At 49.6% G+C, this 13,330-nt stretch overlaps 2 protein-coding genes across 6 annotated transcripts in view; both read left to right on the top strand.

The window, feature by feature from the left end:
• PCNX3 (pecanex 3) overlaps nt 1-13,330 on the top strand; it is a 139,465-nt gene that overhangs the window by 5,525 nt on the left and 120,610 nt on the right. The window lies entirely within an intron of this gene.
• The window catches only part of EHBP1L1 (EH domain binding protein 1 like 1), a 41,817-nt gene that overhangs the window by 15,778 nt on the left and 12,709 nt on the right, over nt 1-13,330 (top strand). For 3 of the 5 annotated variants that reach the window (XM_053369640.1, XM_053369644.1, XM_053369642.1), the window contains exons 7-12: nt 1,463-1,498; nt 2,855-2,947; nt 4,803-5,142; nt 8,703-10,455; nt 11,915-12,084; nt 12,954-13,002. In XM_053369640.1, coding sequence (XP_053225615.1) covers nt 1,463-1,498; nt 2,855-2,947; nt 4,803-5,142; nt 8,703-10,455; nt 11,915-12,084; nt 12,954-13,002 — 2,441 coding nt within the window. The remainder of the gene's footprint in view (nt 1-1,462; nt 1,499-2,854; nt 2,948-4,802; nt 5,143-8,702; nt 10,456-11,914; nt 12,085-12,953; nt 13,003-13,330) is intronic. The other 2 variants (XM_053369641.1, XM_053369645.1) reach the window with 2 other exon arrangements.

The raw sequence follows: 13,330 nt of genomic DNA, 5'->3' as shown, positions 1-13,330 counted from the left end.
TAGTTTGAATTGCCAGTGCTGTTGCTTAAGAGAAATTAATGAAAACAAACCTAAGCAAAAGGGTGGCCAAACTCTAAACCCAAGGGTGGGGAACCTGTGGCCAGATGTTGCTGGACACCAGCTCGTATCAGCCCCAGCCAGCATGATTGGTGGTTGGGGATGATAAAGAGTTGTCATCCAGCAACCTTGAGGTGGGGGGCTGCTGGTTCCCACTCTCTGGTTTAGGTTTTATTGTTTTCATTATATTTTTCTATGTCTTAATCTTGCTTACTTACTGTCAGCTGCCTTGGAGACCTGATGTCAGGTAGAAAGGCATCATATAAACAAATAAATGTGGGAGACTAGTACTAAAACAGTAGCTTATTGCCGATGGCCCTGACCATTGTTCCTGTTGGCTGGGCCTGGTGGGAACTGAAGTCACAAACAACTTCTGGAGGACAGCAAGTTTCCCATGGCTGGTTTAGGGTTACATCTATGAGCCTTGGGCTTATGTACTTCCCCTTCGGGAGACTGGAATATTTTCCTTCTCCTTCAAACTCATCCAAGCCTCTTTACATCTGCACTTGGGGGAACTCTGGTTAGTCTATGGCTAGTTCAAACATCAGGATCAAACTGTGGTTTATGATTCTGGCTTCTTCATTATCTATAGTTTAAACTAACCAGTGTTTCCCTGACTTCATACCTATGTAACAGGGAACGTTGCTTAGTTCCGATTCGTCCCTTGTGGCCATGCCAGAGGAGGAGAGAGGGAAGGTTGCAACCGTTGTTCAGTGCAGCCTTGTAAAAAAAGCTCATAAAAGTTACAAGGCTGCCATTTTTTACTAGCCTGCTAAGAAGCTTGCATTTCCATGCTCTCTCTGGAGGAGGAGAAACATGTAAATACAGTGAAAACCAGGCTGACTAGCAGAGGAGGGATGGAGTGAACTATCCATCTTCTCTTATCCCACTGCGTTTCCATGCTGGTTGTGCTGGGTATACTCTGTACTTCCTCTTCCCTCATAAGGTCAGGATCCAGAGGATGATGAGAAAGATGCTTCTCTGCTGAGACCCCAAGAACCGCTGCCAGTCAGAGCAGGTCATACTGGGCTAGATGGAGGAAAAAAATCTCACTGGGTATAATGCAGGTTCTGTCCCCACTTCTTCCTATTGGACAGCACAATCACAGAATTTCCCACCTCATCAAACATCCATTGGCTTTCTGGACTCTTTTTGCTTTTCCTTCTCAAGAGATACCGTGTCTTTCTTGCCTGGCTGGGAGCATCGTTGTGCTTTTCAAATGTCCCTTTTCCAAATTTAATTACTCATGCATGCCCTGCCCTCTTCCTAGAATCTGCTGTATCATTCCTCACCTTCCCCCACAGTGCTTCTCCACCAGTGATTTCACATTTGCTTCTGCCTTTAAGTCACTCTCTCTCTCTTTATTCTCTGTCTGTCTGTCTGTCTGTCTGTTTCACCCATTCAGGATTTCTCCAAAACGTGTTGACGGACTATTTTGCAGGTAGGCGTAGGCAGACGCCCAAGGTTTGCTTAGCACCATTGAACCATCGTTTTCATAATCTGGCTGGAACTCAACCTCTGTGACTTTCTCCCAACGCATACTGGGGAACTTGTGACTCATACTCACAATTGTGGCTGCTTATTCGGAGGGTGTTGCCTGTTGCGGGTTGATTAGCATGTAGCAGAGAATGATTGTGATTGTGTAATGCAGGCTTCCCCAACCTGGTGCCCTTTTAGAGCAAGGCCAGCGGATGTATTTTAGCATAAGAGGTGGTGTTCTATTTTGTGTGCATGAGAGAGAGAGATTGCAATCTAAATCAGGGGTTGCCCACATGGTTCCTGTGGGTGCAGTGGCGCCCTTGAGGTCATACCTGCTGCCCACAAAGTCTCTTGAGCCAATTAGCAAGGCCTTTGGAAAAGTACATACAGCTAAAGGAGGAAGTTGGAAGATTGGCACTCTTTCCCACTTTCTCTTTCAGCTCTATGGGCTCTTCAAGGCTCAGCTTAACTCCACAGAATCCGGCTTTTACCCAGATCTCTTGAAAAAGCAAAATGTGAGCATGTGCTCTCTCTGCCGCTCTGCCAAAGAGGGGGGTGGGGTGGGGACTGATCTGGGGAAGGGGGAGAGAAGCGAATGGAGGTGACCACAGCAGTCGCTCCAAAGGCCAAATGTGATCATAGTTGGTGATCCCTCATCCAAATGATGGCAGTAGTAGGAGAGGAAGGGGACAAAATGAAGAGGGGGGCTGGATTGCAAGGGCCAGTCATTTGCAAGCCTGTGTTGTGGTTTCAGTTGGGAAGTGGGTTCAGTTTCAGTGGGTTCAGTTGGGAAGGGGCTCTAAAGGATTGAGGCTTCACAAGGCAAGAGGGAGAAAGAGAGAGCGGGCAGCCTTCTGCGAGGGAGCTCCAGGCACGAATAGCAGTGTGTTCTGGTGTTATTGTTGTTGTCGTTGTTTCCAGAGGGATTCCTTAGCTCCGCATTTCCTGCATCTAGCAGGGGAACTAAAATGACTGCAAAGGGACCCAGGTAGTTGGGGGGCTGCTCTGGGAGTGTTTGGCATTCGGAACAGGCAGTAGATTAAGATTAGAACATGTGAAGAGCTCTAAAGCTGGATTAGGCCAAAGGCTGGGGGGGGGGGGTTGCATCTGGTCCAGCCCTCTGTTCTCCCAGTGGCCAACCAGATGCCTCAAAGGGAAGCCCAAAAGCAGGAGCTGAGCACAACAGCAGCTTGTGACCCCCAGTGACTGGCATTCAGAGGTAGAAAACTGCCATTGTGGCTAGTAGCCATGGATAGCCTTCACCTCCATGAATTGTATCTAATCCCCTTTATCTTTCCTCCTCCTCCTCCTAATGCAGACACTTCACGGGATCTGAACACTCTGGCTGAGGAAGAGGAGGACCCGTCTGCTCAGAGCACATTGGCAACAGCTGCCCCTTCCAGGAAGGAAGGTAAGCGGGAGGAAGGAGTCTGCCTACCAAAGGTTGCTGCATCCCTTGTTCCGCAGGGGTGTGGGCTGGGCAGAGGGGAGAAGTCGGCCACATCCACATCACACGTTGAAAGTGCTGCTGCACCACTTTTAGCAGCCAGCAGCCAAGGCTTCCTCCAATGAATCCTGGAAACAGTAGTTTGCCGAGTATTGTTACGGGATTCCCCATAGAGCCACATGTTCAGGCACCCTTGACGGATTGCAACTCCCAGAATTCTTTGCAGGGGAAGCCATGACTGTTAAATTGATAGGAGTGTTGATGTGATGCTTTGACTGATGTCTGAAGGGGTGCGTTACTGGCATGGGTGAGAAGCAGATGTAAGGGAAGAAGGGGGTTTCATTTGTGGTAGAGAGGATTAAAAAGGATAAATATTTGAAGCGGTTTTTGGCCAGGTCTAGACCCGTGATTGAGCACCTCCTGCTTGCAGGCCTTACTAGGTCCAGCACAGGTCCCCATTTAGCTTGCAGTGTTACCTTGCAAAAACTACGCCTGCTTCTACCACACCTGAGAAGTTGTCACATGGGTTGCAGTTGCCAAAAAGCAATTGGCATCCTGAAAGCGTGCTCCCAGTTGTTTTTTAGCAAGGGAGGCTTGCTGTCACTACCAGTCAGATGATAGGCATGAACTTCAAGCTTGCTGAGGTCGGCTGCATTGTAGAGTGACCTCCTGGGCACTCTGTAGCACAGTCAATCAGTCAGCACTGATCAGCTGTGACTGCAAGCCCTGCTAGGATCTTCCTTTGAACTTAAGCTGGACTGCGGAGGAAAAACGGGCTACCTGATGTTGTAGGTGGTATCGAGTGATTGGCGAAGTGGACCGTTAGGGAAGCCAGGATCCAGCTGGGAAAAAGCACTCCTAGTTTAGACCATCTAGCTTTACATTGTCTCACGGTGTGGCTCTCTTAAGGATCTAGGGAGGAAGCCCCAATGGGATGCAGAAGGTACCAGTTTGAATTCCCAGCATCTCCAATTAAAAAAGAATGTAAGAACGTAGCAAGCTACCTTATATGGAATCAGACCATTTGTCCATCTAGTGCTGTGTTGTCCACACTGGCAGGCAGCAGCTCTCCAGGCTTTCAGGCAAAAATATACCAAGAAAAACAAGAACTCCAACTTAATAACATTTTTTCAGGCAAAAGTAACACAGAAGAAAGCATTATATCAGGGAAGGCTGCTTTGCGAAAAATGTGCAACGTGTTAGGCAAAACTGCACACGAGACTGTGTCTATTAGGAGAAATTTTGCACAAAATGCCAATGAGTTTTCATTGTTTTTTTGTTTTTTTAATGCAAACTGATGTGGAAACAGAACTTCAGATGGGGTAAATGAGAAACTGAAAGAAATGGATTTATAAGCTAAGTGAATATATAGAGTTAGCAAACTAACAGCAGCCGTAAGATCCCAAACAAATCAAAATTTAAAATTAGAATGGAATTGCTTTGAAGAATACATGGAAAAGTACTGTTCTAAAAAGAATATGTTAATATGCATAGATTAAATATGTAAAGTAGATGTGAGAATATGAATAAGTAGGTAAAGCAAAGATGAAAATGAAATCAGGAATGGTTGTAAGAGATGGAAGATTCTTAGAAATGCAGTGAAATAATCAAATAAAAATTTAAGGAAGTCAAGCTGTGGTGGAGGGAGGTGGGTAGGGTGCCTTTTTTGAGTTTGTAGGGACTATATGTATAATATGTATATTTGTGTTATTTGTTGTTGTGTGTATTTGTGTTATTTATATGTACTTTTTCAAGAAATGGATTTTGACTGATTTGCCCATCCCTCCCAAGACCTGAGCTCTTCTCTCTTGCCCCATAGCTGTTGCTGAGGTTCCCAAGAGCCCATTTGGTGCTGTTCCCAGTGGCACCATTGCCCCCTTGGACAGCCTTCCACCTGCGGCAGAGCCAGCCCCTACCATCTCTGGGGTGGCACCCTTTGCAGTAAGTGGTGCAGAGTGTGCTGGGAGTGTGGGGCACGGAGGGGCAAGTGGTGTGTTGCCAGGAGGAGCGACTGGCCCCTCAGGAGGCCCGGACACCCGGAACCAAGCTGCGGGGACTTTCTCAGAGTTGGCACAGGCAGGGGCTGAAGAAGAGAAGGAAGAGAAAGGACCCGAACTGCTCCGGGGACAGCTGGCGCCATTGAACGGCACGGAAGTTAGGTGAGTGCTGCTTTATCGGGAGACGGGGGAAGTTGGACATCTGGGTCCTGTCGCAGAATTTGAAAGAAGGAGCATCTGTTTGGGTCTGAGCAAAGGGACAAGATGCGACATTGCGTGCATTTCTCGTGGCTGCTTGTTTTTCTCTCTGTCTTAATAATCGTCACTGATAGAAGCTTCCTTTTGGGTGCAAGTTTGGTGGGGTTGGGGTTTTTTGAAAAAAGAAAAATGGGACTGTGGAACAGAGGATGGGCTTAAATCCCCCTTCCGTGTGTTCAAAACGGTCCCAATCCTCTCCTTTCTGCTACAACTTCTATTGTTAAAAGGGGGGCGTGCATTTCATTTGAGATCCACATCTGTTTTGGCCCTGGGCTCTGTTCTATGCTCTTGCTTTCATGCTGTCTCTCCCTCCACATCCACACCATAACATTCAAAGTACAGTGGTACCTCGGGTTAAGTACTTAATTCGTTCCGGAGGTCCGTTCTTAACCTGAAACTGTTCTTAACCTGAAGCACCACTTTAGCCTATGGGGTCTCCTGCCGCCGCCGCGCTGCCAGAGCACAATTTCTGTTCTCATCCTGAAGCAAAGTTCTTAACCTGAGGTACTATTTCTGGGTTAGCGGAGTCTGTAACCTGAAGCGTATGTAACCTAAAGCGTATGTAACCTGAGGTACCACTGTATTCTTATATCACTTTACCCGTCATGCCTTCCCCCAAAGGATCCTGGGAAGTGTAGTTTGTTAAGGGTGCTCCTGAGAGCTATTAGGAGCCCTCCTCCCCCCTCACAGAGCTAGAGTTTTCAGAATTGCTCTTCTCTGAGGTTTCTAGCCCTGTGAGGGGCCCCCTGACAACTCTCAACACCTCAAACAAACTATAGTTCCCTGGATTATTATTATTTTGGGGGGAAGCCATAGTTACTTAAAGCATTATCATAGCATTTAAAATGAATCATGCAGATGGGCCCCCCTTCATTGCTTCCTTCCTTCCTTTCTTTCTTTCACGCTCTCGTTGGACACAGGAAGTGCAGAATCCCTCGTGCTTTGTTGTCTGCCTGATCCGCTGAGGAAGGCGCCTCTATTTATTTTGGGCGGGCCTGAAATGCATGTGGTAGCAAAGTGAGACGGACAGCTGCGAGTTTTGCTTCTCCTTTCTTTGGGTGTGAAGGTGCTTGCCAGATATAGCTGTTTGTCCCTGCTACCCCACCCCCAAGGCTAGGAAGAAGTAAGACTGTTCCACTCGCAGGAAGAAAAGAGAAGTGAGAGGCCTCTCAGGGCAGGGAGGGGTTGGGGAGAGGGGAATTGGGCTGCTTAGAAGGACGAGGGTGGGGCTGGGAAGGAAGCAGGACACTGCACTGCCCCACTGCAAAAAACATATTCCCTCCTCCCCAGCACTGTTCTTTAAAATGAGTCTCGACTACATGGCTTTGCTTAGGTGTGTGTGGGAGGGGGCAATTTCAAAGCATCCATATACCAGTTGTTGAGAATTTCAAGCTCAGGTCCTGCTTTCAGGCTTCCCATAGTGGTGATCTGGTTAGATTAGATCAAGGTTTCCCAAAGGATTTCCAACAGTAGTGTTTTGGGGGGGGGGGGTTGGACTACAATTCCCATCATCCCTGACCACTGGTCCTGCTAGCTGGGGATGATGGGAGTTGTATTCCAAAACCAGCTGGAGACCCAAGTTTGGGAAATCCTGGATTAGACAAATTTATGGAGAGTGAGGCTGTCTGTGGCCTCCAGGATCAGAGGCAGAATGCCTCTAACACGCCACTTGCTGGGAATCACAAGCAGGGAAAGTTGGTGTTGTGCTCTGGTCCAGCTTGCTGGTTTCCACTGGTCTCCTGCTTTGCCTCTGTAGGGAACTTTAAAACAACAGCAACAAAACAAAACCCCTTTTGTTGCGAAGGGTTCTGGGTTGTTGTGCAAGAGGGCAGTCAGTTGCTCTGATTCACTTTGTGGTAGCAGATTTTGCACGAGTTTCTCCTTTTCTTCTCGTAAGAAGAGCCTGGCTACTTGGTCAGACGAAAGGGCTACCTATATTATTATTACCTAGTGTCCAGCATCTGGTCGGATGTCCCAGTGGGAAGTCCAGTGGGAGAAGGTTGTAAGTGCAGGGACCCCTCTCCAATGCTGCTCCTTAAAGAGGAATGCCACTTCTGATGCTGGAGGGCATATGTCGTCACCGTGGCTAGTAGCCATCGATAGCTTTACCCTCCTCAAACTTGTCTAATCCCACTTTAAATATGCCTGTATGGGTGACCGTCACTGCATCTTGTTGCAGTGAGTTCCATAAGTTTAAACTATTCCATACGTTAGCTATTTTAATTGTAGCATTTTTTTGCTGCTTCGTAACGTAACATCCTCTGGGCGCTTTGAAATAAATATGTAGAAAGTATTTAATAACCTAAATGGATGGGCAGCATAATCCCTTGCATGGATCAGTGCTCAAATTATGGTTGGAGGAGGAGCTATAGGGTCCCATAATGACACCCACAAGTCCCAACTCAGTCACATCGTACCCCTCCCTTCTTAGTTTTTAAGAACAGTCACTAATCTAGGAGGTGGGGAGCAAGTTCCTTTTATCTCCCTCCATATTTCAAAAACTGGCAGGGGTGATCTAGAGCTAGCTTTGGGCAGGGGTCATTTGTAAAAGAACCTGAAGTTCTTCTTATTCTTATTCTTACTCTTATTCTTATTAAAATGTGTGTACCACCCTTCATCCGTAGATCTCAGGGCGGTTCACAACATAAACTTGCAATATAAACAAAACACAAAACACATATTAAAAATACGAACAAAAACTCCCACAACACATTTTAAAGGGCATCAGATGTAGTCGTTTGAGTGTGGCTTCCAGAGCTTAGATGGGTCTGTTCTACACCATAGGAATGCTCTGAATTAAGAATGGGGAATTTTTGGTCCTCCAGACATTGTGAGTCTCCCAACTCCCAACTTTCCTTACCTTTGACTGTGTGGTCTGGGGCTGATGGGAGCTGGAGTCCAGCAACATCTGGAGGGTCCTTGGGGTGAATAATCCACAAAGAACAGGGGTAGCCAATGGTCAGGGGCTGATGGGAGCTGTAGTGCAAAAACAGGAGGACTGCAGGTTCCCTATCCATGTCGTTGAGGTCCTTTTTCTGACTTGCATTCTCTGCCCTTGTCTCTCCTGTTTCCCCACCATGCCTGTCTTTTCCATTTCTCTCTGGACTTTTGCACTGTCCTGTACCATTTCCCAATGCTTGCTTCTGCTAACCTGCAAAAAACAAACAGGGCTGCTGTTGCCCAGGGTCAGTCTAGAAGGCAGCAGTGTTGGGGAAGTGATGGTTGTTGTTTTTTGCCTGCATATACATGCAGGCAGTGAAGTGGGTCTCAGAGCAGAGATGGAGAGTTTGGATCCCAAGGGAGAATGCTGGTAGGAAAACAGAAAAGGTTGAGGCTGGGAGACAGTGGTGGCTCCATCCCAACTCTCACCCAGGAAGGGATTTGAACTTTTCATTGGCTGAAGTAAGATGTGTTGTCCTTTTGGGGCCAATTTCTCAGGACTTGCCTTTCTTGCTTGCTTCCAGGCCTGGCGATATCTGGAAACCCAGAGAGCAGAACCCTCTTCCTGTGCCACAGAGGAGGAAGAAGAGCCCCCTCAGGGGACCTCCAGGCCCCACAGATTCCCCTCTCTCGCCTCCGTTGGCACCTGAGGCCCCCCCTGTGCGGAAACGCAGGCTGGAGAAGATGCCGCTGTCCCCAGAGTCTCCAAGCCCCTCGGCAGAGGTGGCCACATCTTTGGTGGAGGACAGCTTCAACCCCCTCAGCGTGCCCTGTGCCCCAGATAGCCCGCCTAGGGAAAGACTAGGCCTCAGGAGCCTGACAGAAAGACCCTCCTCTCCCACCCATGGTTCTGTGGTGATGTATTTTGCAGAAGACTCAGGCCTCGCTGAACACAGGCCCCTCCTAGTCACCGATGACGCAGAGTCCATGGGGTCGTCTTCGGATGCGGCCTTCATGGCCTTGTCTCCCCTCATGGGGCCTTCGCCCATGGCTGCTTTTTTTGAAGAAGCAGCGACTAGCACAGCAGGAGAGCCATCCCTGTTAGCAGTTGCTCCTGTCTCGCCTGGTGGGGGTAGCGCTGTGGTGAAGATGGAGCGATGGGGAGGGGGGACATGGACTCCTGGAGATGGCAGCCTGTCTGAGGCACCCCCGTTTGGCCCAGCAAGGAGTGGGGTGGTGGAGGAGGAGGGGGTTGCTTTCAAAGGAGAGCTTTCTGATGGCAAGCTGGGCTGTGCAGTGGAAAAGATGCCCCCTTTGGAACTGGAGAGGGAGCAGATTGAGGCTGAAACCGGCCAGGAGGCATGTGAAGCTGTTTCTGTCAAGGAGGCTCCTAAACAGGAGGAAAGTTGGATAGGGGACAAAACAGAGATGGGCTGTTGCCAAGTGTCTGAGGGGCTTGAAGGCCCCAGCCCACCAATAAGCCTTTCCCCAGAAGCGTCTCTGCAGCAGGTGGAATTTGTGCCAGCGGAAGATTTGGCTGGGGTGGGTGGCAGCGGCCTTCAAACCTTGCCAGACTCGCCACTGTCTCCTGCAAGGGAGGGCAGGGAAGAGGTGGAAGAGGTGAGCATGGCAGAGATGCCCATCCCGGTCCTCACTTCCCCACCCAGTCCTGAGAGGAGTAGGGATGTGGGTGACAAAACGGCAGCTGCTGAGAGCAGTCTCCAAAGCCTGCCGGAAGGCTCTGTGTTTTCAGGACCGGAGGAAGGAGAGGCAGGTGATGGGAGGAATGCTGAGGGGAGAAGAGCTTCTGGAGGGACCTCTCAGGAGGAGGCGGCAGAAGAGGAAGCTGCTCAAGTGGAAGGTATGGCTTCTGAGGATGGAGAAGAGCAGTGCAAAGAAGAACATGGCAGAGAGGAAGGGCCAGAAGGTGTTCTGGAGACAGCAGCAGCAGCGGAGTCGCACAAGCCAGATGGGGACAGTAGGAGTGAGGCGTCGGGCCTGGAATTTCCAGAGAGCAGTGCCCCCAGCTTAAATGGGGCAGGGATGGGCCAAGAATGGCTGAAGAGCTGCAGTCCGTCAGACAGCGGAGAGGTCAAGGCAGAAAAAGCATCCAGCACAGAGGCAGATAATTTGCCACTGGGGAACAAAGAGCAAGCGGTAGTCTCAACTGAAGCTCCTCACCCCCCAAGTCCTCCATCACCTCAGGGCCCTGCCTTACCTCTCCCAGCTCCCCGCTCCCTCAAGGAGAGGAGTGCCCGGTCCAGCCAGGAAACTCTGGCACCAGTCCCCCCACCCCGTGGCACAGCAACAGACCTTGGAGCTCAAGGCGAATCCCAGGTACAGAAGGCCGCGCCATGCCATCCTCCTTACTGTCGACAACCCATGGCCAATTCTCTCCCCTGCTTTCTCAATGTGCAGCTAACTCTGGTTTTGTTGTGGGACACTCCCTGCTTTGTATATAAGGAAGTGGTGATAGGAGGGCCGAGGTCAGAGCATGGTGGTTGGAGCCTTGTTGTAAGATAACTTGAAACTATGGGATCCCAGAACCTCATTCCTTTTAAATGTGTTCGATTCTGGAGCAGTGAGTGTTGAACCTTACCAGTTAAACTGGGTGCAGGATTTGGAGCAGGAAGGGTGCTGCTGAGACAGAAGAGGCAGAGCTCATGATGGCTCCTAATTTCCTCCAGTGGGGAGGGGTGGCAGGAATACAGTGTAGAGCAGAAGACCTACAGAGACCCAGCTGGGGCTCCCAGCGATCATAGCATGCTGCAGAGGGACAGGTGAAGCAGCGTGCCCCATGGCCACTGCCCATGGGCAGCTTCAGGGATATTTGCTGGTTTGTTGCTTGCATCCCGGCCTATATAGAAAGCTGCCTTATACCAAGTCAGACCCTTGGCCCATCAAGCTCAGTGTTGTCTCTGCAATGACTGGCAGCAGCTCTCCCAAGATTTCAGGCAGGCAGGAATTTCTCCCAGCCCTATCTAGATATGCCGGGGATTGAAACAGGGACTTTCTGCATGCAAAGCAGAAAGCTACAGCCGTCCTGCATGTATATACGTGTGTGTGTGTGCTTCTGTCTTTGTGTCTCTGTGTTGGTTCCAACAAGCTCAGTAGAGCAGATTGGCTAACAGTACCATATCCCACGCATGGCAGTACACAATAGTGTGCAGGAAAGAGTAACAATAGTAGGCAGAAAAACAATAGAATTCATTTTTTTAAATGCTTGATGCATCCCAAAGGCAAATGGAAAGGTCCTTTACCTGGTGCTTCAATGTGGGGAGCATCTGAGTGTTATTTGAAAGGGAGTTAGGGAGTTCCATGACGTGTGTGTGTGTGTGTGTGTGTGTGTGTGTGTGAGAGAGAGAGAGAGAGAGAGAGAGAGAGAGAGAGAGAGAGAATGAATGAATGAATGGCTGAATGGCTGTGTTGCTGTCCACCCAGCAGAAGCTAACGCTGGGACAATGAGCTGAGCATCTTGAGCAGACCTTAATAGTTGTATATCCATCTTAACCCTTGTGCGTGAACAAGCATACTGAAATGCTGATAGACCCAATTAGCAGTGGCTGGATGGCATGCAAGCGCGATCTTCACTGCTACTTTCCCCAGGCATTGTCGCTCCCACCAGCCTCGGCCAATGTGGCTGACAGCCAAGAACGATGGGAGTTGTGGCCCAGCAACACCCCACCCGTGACCTAGAAAGTTTTGCCACAATTGTGGGTGCAGGGAGGGAGCTATCAGTGTCCCTTCACCCAGACCCATGACCAGCTTCTCCCCTCCCCTCCCCCACCCTTTTTAGGTTGACTCCCCCACCAGCCCATCGCTTGTGAGTTCCAGCCAGTCCTTGCTGGAGTGGTGTCAGGAAGTGACGGCAGGCTCCCGGGGCGTCCGCATCACCAACTTCACCACGTCTTGGCGCAATGGGCTGGCATTCTGTGCCATCCTCCATCACTTCCACCCAGAGAAGATGTGAGTTGTCTTGCGTTCAGAGCTGCTGTTCTGATGGGAGCCCGTGGTGGCAGTTGCATGGCTGTTTCACTGTGGCAGAGAACTGACACGTACGGGAGCTGTCCTGATGGCAGACCCAAAGGTCTAGTGTCCTGCCTGTGGCTCTTACAGTTAACCTAGTTAAAGAATGTTGTCTGTATTCATTATCTCTTCTAGAAAATCAGTGTAGTAGAAGCGGCCTGCCTTCTGTCAAGTCACACCATTGGTCCAGCTAGTTCTGTAATGCGTAGACTTCCTGTAGCAGGAAAATCTCCCAACCCTACTTGGAGACGCCAGGGATGGAACCTGGGACCTCCTCCATTGAAAGTCCCTGAACTATGGGCCTTTCCCATTGAATTTATGTGCATTTGCATGTTCCAGAAACCTCAACAAATCTGCCTTTGAGGAGATACTGCAGGAAATGTGAAGAACTTGAGAATCTGCCTTAGAATCATAGAACTATAGAAGGGTCGTCTAGTCTTGCAAAGCTAGGCTTGCAGGGCACCATGAATGCACCCCTCAAAGCCAGCCAGCCAATGGATAGGGGTTGCTCCAGTGGTGCAAAAGGCTTTGTTGGAGGGAGAAGAGCCCCCTGTGAATGGGGTGGGGAGGCGGGTGTCTACTGGCCTGAGCAATGAAACATCCAGAAGCATAGGGATAGACAAGAGATCAAGGCACCCGGGGATAGACTGTTTTAAGCAGAGGTAACGAGAAAAGGTTGGGGGTCATTGTGGCAGTAGGGCCAAGTACGGACAGTGGTGGTGGTGGTGATAGAAAGTTTTGGGGTCCCAGGTGATCCAGGTCAAAGCCTGCTCACAGACTTTATGCTTCTCCCCCTTTCCCACATTCAGCAATTACGAAGCCTTGGACCCGCTTGATATCAAAGAGAACAATAAACTGGTGAGTCTGTAGCTCCAGCTTTCCTTGAGCCAGAAGAAATTGGGCTGTTGCGTGGACATGCTTAAGAGGGACACCTTTAATATAGGGAGGTCCCAAGGCTTTGTCGGGGAGAGGTTTGCATCCTTAGCTGAGCTATTGAGTTTCTGGGTGGCCTTAAGTCAAAGTTACTCAGCCTAGACGACCTCACAGGGTTGTTCTGGGGATAAATAATTCAGAAAACTCTGGGGTGGCCCAGAGTGGACAAAACAGGTGCAGGAGGCCTCTGTTTCTGTCAGCCCTCCCACATGTAAAACGAGTAATAGTGTCAAGTTGGTGTAGTGGTTAGAGT

Source organism: Podarcis raffonei, chromosome 16 (genome assembly GCF_027172205.1).
Source record: "Podarcis raffonei isolate rPodRaf1 chromosome 16, rPodRaf1.pri, whole genome shotgun sequence".
NCBI lineage: Eukaryota > Metazoa > Chordata > Lepidosauria > Squamata > Lacertidae > Podarcis > Podarcis raffonei.
Note: the sequence above shows the minus strand (reverse complement) of the source record. Positions and strands in the feature narration are given on the sequence as shown.